The following is a 7,073-nucleotide window of genomic DNA, read 5'->3' as shown; positions in this document are numbered from 1 at the left end:
ACAATCTGCTGCACGTCCTGCGTGTGGCACATTCTGCCCTTCCGTCCAATTTGTGTATTGGAAAACTGCAGCTCACAATTAAAACGGCAAACTAAGCAACACAGAACTGTGAAGCGATAGGAAGACCACAACCTAAAAAACTTTGTCTCATGCCGGTGAATAAATTGACTGAAATGTCAAATGAAAAGAACAAGATGATGCGAGAGAGACCTCTGGCAATTCACGATGGACGTGGAGCTCAAATGAAGCATTGATGGATTAGAGAGAATCATTTTTCACAAAGACTTGATTTATTTGTGCTTTACTCTTCTGGTTACTCGTTATTTTGGCTTTGTTCTTCTCCATTTTGGTACCAGGCTAGCAAACCACAGCCTTTTTGTTGATATCCCAAACGGACTGACAGGCTCTGATGCAGTCTCCTTATCAGCCAGAGGGCCACAAAGACGACTCCATTGTGCAATTCTCTTCATCTCCATTTTCGCCTTTTTTGGTTATCATTGTCTTGCACGTGGCACCCAAATCATCCATGTCAGAATGTCTGTAGAACTTGGTCTAAGGAAGCACATTTCTGCTTTAGATGTCTCAAGTTATGTTGAGAGGCCTTAGGCAGGCTGCATTTAGAAAGGAAATGATTTGACCCTTCCAGTCACCATGTGTCCCTGTTTCCCAGTGCATTTACACCTTTATACATTAAGCCTTTACCCTCAACCTTCACCCCAGGCCTAGCAGGCTGTTCATAAATGATGGGCCCTGACTACACCAGTGCTGTTGTCCTTGATAACCTTGAATAACTCAAATATTCATTGTCCCCTTCATCTTAAAGTATGCCACCAAGTCTTTGCTCGTCCTCCCCGAGATGGCAGTAGCAGGAATTGAACTTGGGGCCTTTCAGATTTCAGCATGGCCCTTTCTGCCACTGATCTCCTTTAAAGGAGCTGGCAAGCAAAGCTGAGCTCATGTCCAGCTACTACTGTCTCAGGGAAGATGACCAAAGTAGAGGAAATTTCTCAGCACTGACAGTCTATCTGGTGACAGCTGTGACATTGCAAGTTAAAGTGGAACCGGCAGCAAGCACAGGTTGCAACCCCTCAGGCCCCAATACAGCCTTAAAAAAAATAAAATGAAAATATAATTGTAGCAAACGTATGCTTGAACCAAACAAGGAATAGAAGTTTAACAAAAAGAGAAACGTGTGCTCAAAAACAACAAGCTCAAGGGAAAAACACAGAAAGTAACCATCTCTACACAGCAAACAAAATATCATGAAGATGATCTGCAGCTAACCCGGGCCTCAAAGTAAAAAGAAAAACACCTCCTCGAAGTCTGCCAAGTCACTTACCCACTCATGCACGCGGCACACAGCCAGGCAAGGTGATGTCAAGGCATTTAAGAATCTCGAAAACCCAGCAGATGGCAGGAAACTGAAAAAATGTTGGCAAAAAGCAGCAAGTAAAAGGAATGGGATTTGATGCAAATGGACCGTCGGGGTCCTCTTCCATTCTGGTCAACATCTACCCGCTGCACTGGGATGCCAGAGCAAATGTTCTGTATTGTGGTAGAGAAGTTGGTCTCCAAGCCTCAAAGAAAGCAAAAGTTAAGTATGGGAATTAAGAAAAGATGGCAAAATGACTGCCCTAGAATGAGAAGAGCAAAGAATGGCTCAAGAGAACGTCTGCAGGAACGAGGAAAAGGAATGAAACAAGTGAAAGTCTGAAGCAGAAGTCAAAGACACAAATGTGGAGGCTTTGAGATATAAAGAATGGTTTAACAATTTGCTGCTTTAATGTATACAACCCAAAAGGAGTGAAACAACATTCCGCTACAGAAAAAATGAATGCTGGCAATTGTATTGTCCATAATTTATTGAATTTTATGTCTGTAATATATATGCATATATATATATATATAAATATATAATGTATATTATATATATATATATATATAAATTATATTTATATATTTATACTTATATTGAGAGAATTTTCAGAAAATACAATATACAAATTGGAAAAATAACCTGGGAAAAATAAATTAATAAAACCATAAAGCATTTCATCTTTAAAAAAAAAATAATAAAGTGATGCTCTTGCAAAAAGTAGGATGGGGAAGCTCTGATCATCTCTCCAAGTTAAAAAGGAAAGCAGGCGCTTATCTATCTGGGAAGAAAAGAGGCAATTAGGCTCTTCAAGTAGAGGGGTCGAGCAGTGGCAGGCAGCAGTGCTCTACATGAGGAAGCACGATGGCCTCCCTGGTGGTGCTCCTCCGTCCATCTCCAGAATGATCCTCTTGAACACCTCAACTGCTGTCTGAAAAACACAAGAGGTGAGAGTGTCGGAGTCATACTTACAGGAACCGAGTCCACAAACGGTCCACACAATTCTGCACTGCTGTGGGCTCAAAAACAAAAAGAGATTAGCCAACATATTCAGCTTGGGGAATCAGTCCACTGCCATACTCTCCTGGATGTAACAAATTCAAAAACTGACATCAAGCATTAGCAGGCTAGATAAACTAAAAAGCTACAGGCTTCAGATGCTCTCTTATTTTTAAAAAGTTTATTAGCATCATTTCTACCTTCTGTAGTCAAGTGACAGGTGAGAATGCCTGCATAAAGCACTTTGTGTGGAAAATATGGAAGCTTCCCACCTCAAAAAAACAACAAATCTTTAAAATGTGAACAATGTAAGCCAATTTCCCTTCTAAATGCTGATGTTAAACTTGAGAAAGTCACTATCCAGTTTACCACGTTCAAGTATACTGTATATATATACTGTATATAATACACAGTGTGGACTGCAGAGGGCACTCATGAGCCACCCCCAAACCCAATTAGGACCAGAAAGACCAAATTAATAAAACAAAAAAGGGATTTAATTCACAAAACACGGAAACAAAGTGAGCTTGCGCAGAATAATACAAGAAGGGGATGAAAATAGCAAAGCCAAAGCCTTCTGGCCTCCCTAAACGCACAGGACAATGGACTACCTGTGGTGTTCGCCACAGATTCACTCTTCTCTCTCCACACCGCTGGCCTACTGAGCTCTTGTCGTTGGCTTCATTCCAATTGTAAGCTCCCCGTGTACTGGAATGAAAGGTGCTTTCAAGCCAGGGGTTCAACAACATTTCCAGGCAACATTTGGAAAGTATTTCTGGGTTACCAGGTCACCTTTCAAAGGCCTATTGGTGTCTTTGTTGAACTCCCCACTGCAACACCAGGGACCTCATGTATAAACAGTGCGTATGCACAAAAATCCTGTGTATGCTTGTTGCTACTCTTACGTCAAGATGTACAAAAACTAAATTTGGTGTAATGCTACACACATTTTCATGGCAGCCTCAGACCATGCGTACACGTTTGTCCTTAGTTTTGTAAATGTCCGGCAACCAGCATCAAAGCAGTACTACCGTTGCTATGTGGCTTCCCTTTCTTTTTTAGATTTGCATCCATGATGTGGGCTTTACCCAATACACCAAAAATAATTGCATATTGTTTATAAATTTAAGGCACTTGATTGTAATCATTCTGTAACAATATAATGGTTCATGGAATGGCTAAACTATTCCAGCAAGCATGGCTGCTTCAGTGTTGTTAGAAGACATCGCAAATGGAAGAACTAGTAAGATTGGTAAACACGCACGCTCTTCTGATTTCTTGTCCCGTGATGACGACTGGCTTCTAAGTCGAATTTGATTTCCAAAAATTGACGCTGTGTGCTGAAGTGGCGCCAGCTTTACAAAGGCAATTTTGATGGAATTGTGTTCTACCTGTTCCTTTAAAAATTCTGTCCACCCTTGGGTTTTTAGCCACAGGAACTTTTCAACATGAACTGGCTGACCGACTGGATATTTTACAAACATCACTGAGTCACGCCATATCAGCTGCATGGCATGGTATTACCTGCTTGCTATCCTGATGGGAAGTCTTTCTTGTCTGACTTAAGTGCATAAAATTATCTCAGCTCTTTCAAACTTGCCTGGGACTTGGAGCAGAGACAGTAGAAGGTGCTAACAATGGATATGGGGTTTCAAGCCCACTGCTGTGTGAAACCCTGTTCTGGGTATAAATCATTTATCAGTAAAGTATTAAAATATCTTGTAGGTGTAGATTTGTCACGTGTAATATGAAAAAATGACGCTTAATTAGCACAATGTATCGGTAAACGTCTTCCTAGAAATGTTAGTTATGCATCAACTCTTTGCAAAGTCAATGGATCACTAAACAGTTTGCTCAAATAACTGATTGTAGTCAAAGTTAGTAGAAGACAGATAGTGATGAGTTCTCTATGACTCCCGATTCCTTCTCATTTTCAGATTTCCCAACTTTTTTTTTACCTCACTTACGCTAGTTTTAGATTCAAGTACAAGTACATTTTCCTGATGTTTCACCATAGACTCAGTTATCTTTAATCCTGTGTGGGTGAAAAAGAAAAAAAATCAACATTTTGTAAAGAGAAAAAAGCCTTAAAAATTCCCACATGGCTCCTTAGCAGCAACCAAAAAACAAAGTTTTAAGGAGCAAACCTCAAATTTGCTTTTCACAGCAGTAACACAAAACACTCTGCAATTCTTCTTCCAGTTCCACTCATAAGGTGACGTCTTGGTCTCCAACAGTCTCCTAAATGAAATGTCATCCTCAGTCAATGGGGAGTGCAGAATGGCTCTGAATCTCCCTCTATATCAGCTTACTGCGCCTACATGTACTTTTAAACGTATCTGCATTGCTTACAGGTTTGTACAGAGATGTAGTACGTAGCACTGCCATTTGACAGATTTAGTGCCCCAAGTTTGAATGCTGGGGACAGTCGTGTGTGTGTCGTCTGCACTTTTAACCCGTGTCTGCCTGGATATTCCTTTCGGTACAACAGCTGTCCTCCCACGTACCCCAAGCCCTGCTGGTTGTTAATAGGCAATTACAAGTATGCATTCAGGGCTGTTTTCTGCCTTGCACCCGGACCACCTCAGCAGCCTTGGACTGGATTAAGAGGGTTGAGGAATGTTATGTTCAAAGCCGGCTCTTCACATCTTTTCAGTTTCCCACATGACAAACCATCAATAAAGGGCCGAAGCAGCACTTCCATGCTTAGGATCACGCCGTCTTTGTATTTCTTTGAAGCACCCCGACATCGAGACACAGAAACATACCTGATTCTCCTTCGCTGAAGACTCCATGAATGCTGCATTCCAAGATTCTGCTAAAGCTTTGCCTTCTTCGCAGCTAATGACTCTGAAGAAAACAGAAAACCAAGAAGAGCATGAAGATGGCAAGTGACTGAGGCCTGACCTCCCTTCAAACACTATATGCACATACACTGAAATGCAGCACAGTGATGACTCTCTCCTCCAACAGTCTTCTCTTTTAACAGGGTCAGTCACCACAGCCTGCTGCTGTGAGGTCAGGCTGGCATGCAGGGTGTGCCAACTGGCCATGTAAAGAATGCGTGCTTTCAATTTTACCAGATCTGTGCATGCAGTCAGATGTCGTTTAAATTCTTTTTTGTATATGCAGACCATACATGATTTACTTTACTTTGATTTACTTTTTTATATACACAAAAAAGCACCACATGCTCATCCACAGGGAATCATAACCACACAGAAGAAAGACTGCGATTCGATGAATTACCAACTTCCCTTAAATGTGATGCAGTCCTTGGCTACATTTAATCTGGAGTAACACTGAGGACATCGCAGTCCCAGAGCACATTTGTGTGTCCAAGCAAGGGGAGCTCAATCCGCATGAACCAACACCAGCTACCAGCTTCATATGGCAAAGTTACTCCGAACTCTTCCTGAAGCATCTGGGTACTCAAATACATGTGTGGTTTGAATCACCCTTGCCCAATGTTCAAGGTGGGTCTATCAGGCAGAATAAGATGAATGTGAGTCTCCCAGGAAATGCACAGCCAAACAAAATTTAACTGCTCATCTCCTTGTCTGCTCCACAGGCTTTAATGAAAATGGTGTGGCAAGAGCAGTATAGATGGACAGCATCCATATAGAAGACTTGTCCATTGGCGTGTTACTGTCTGCACAACATGAGGGATGGGTGGCATTCAGGCTAAATCTCTTTGGATGAACACCATAGCTAGAATACGCAGCTACTCGGGTTTATGCATTCCACTGCAGTGAAAAGGTGTCGGCCCTATTGATCACCCCCAAAAGTCAGTAGGCATCCATTGTGTTTTGTTTTTGACTCACCTTTCCATATGCAGGTCCTTTTTGTTTCCTACCAGCATAATGGGCACCCTACAGATAGAGACAAATAGCCGCTAAGACTCCAGGGTCACATTCATGTGCCACACAGCAAATCAAAGCCAACTTACTGAACTTTCCCCACCATGTCCAGCAGCTTCTCATGGATGACTTTGACAACTTCAAAACTGCAGAGAGATAAAGAAGTAGGATTAGATGAAGATTCTTAGGAGCTTCCAGCGAAACAACACCCTGCCTGTTCTCTTTACTTTATAGGCACTCCTCTGCCTTTGCTATTTTATGCAGTTTGCCAAGTGGACACTCAAACAGCTAAACACGACACAAAATGAAGATGAGGTATACACACTTTGACCTGATGTGGTCCTGGACTTGCACGCTGCATATAAGTTGAGCACTTCTTAATTTAGGGGAGCTGGCACAGTCACTCCCGCTCTTTGCAACCAGGCAGGCCCAGCAGATTGTAATATTGCAACAGTATGCAGCAGAGTACATGGCAGTGAACACAACAAGCTTCAAGCCTTTTTGGATTTCTTAGCTTTGTCACAGGTGTCCCAGGAATTCTCTGTATGAAATTCCAGAAAGATCCTGAAAATACAGTGAGATCCTGCAGCTTGCCCAAGCCAAGGTTCATTACCTTTTGTTAGATGTGACAGAATAGACCAGGATGTAGCCATTGATGTCTATTGAGTATGTCTGAGGAAAAATGGAGTATTCATCCTGCAAAACAAAGCAGAGTTTTGTGCATGCTGAACAGGTTCTGAGGCCATCATGTAAGCCAAGCAATACCCCATGGTACCCTCTGCCCATCTTATGAAGCACCGAGAGAACCAGATGGACATTATGGCCAATTCTCATGGACC

The 7,073-nt window shown here is 42.0% G+C and overlaps 1 protein-coding gene across 1 annotated transcript in view; it reads right to left on the bottom strand.

Moving 5' to 3' along the window:
* Window positions 1–2,073: 2,073 nt before the first annotated feature.
* rheb (Ras homolog, mTORC1 binding) overlaps window positions 2,074–7,073 on the bottom strand; it is a 29,826-nt gene continuing 24,826 nt past the window's right edge. The window contains exons 4-8 of the mRNA XM_039754079.1: window positions 6,848–6,930; window positions 6,324–6,380; window positions 6,199–6,246; window positions 5,143–5,224; window positions 2,074–2,306 (exon numbers count right to left, since the gene is read on the bottom strand). Coding sequence (XP_039610013.1) covers window positions 2,223–2,306; window positions 5,143–5,224; window positions 6,199–6,246; window positions 6,324–6,380; window positions 6,848–6,930 — 354 coding nt within the window. The 3' untranslated portion in view covers window positions 2,074–2,222. The remainder of the gene's footprint in view (window positions 2,307–5,142; window positions 5,225–6,198; window positions 6,247–6,323; window positions 6,381–6,847; window positions 6,931–7,073) is intronic.

Source organism: Polypterus senegalus, chromosome 5 (genome assembly GCF_016835505.1).
Source record: "Polypterus senegalus isolate Bchr_013 chromosome 5, ASM1683550v1, whole genome shotgun sequence".
In the NCBI taxonomy this organism is placed as follows: domain Eukaryota; kingdom Metazoa; phylum Chordata; class Cladistia; order Polypteriformes; family Polypteridae; genus Polypterus; species Polypterus senegalus.
Note: the sequence above shows the minus strand (reverse complement) of the source record. Positions and strands in the feature narration are given on the sequence as shown.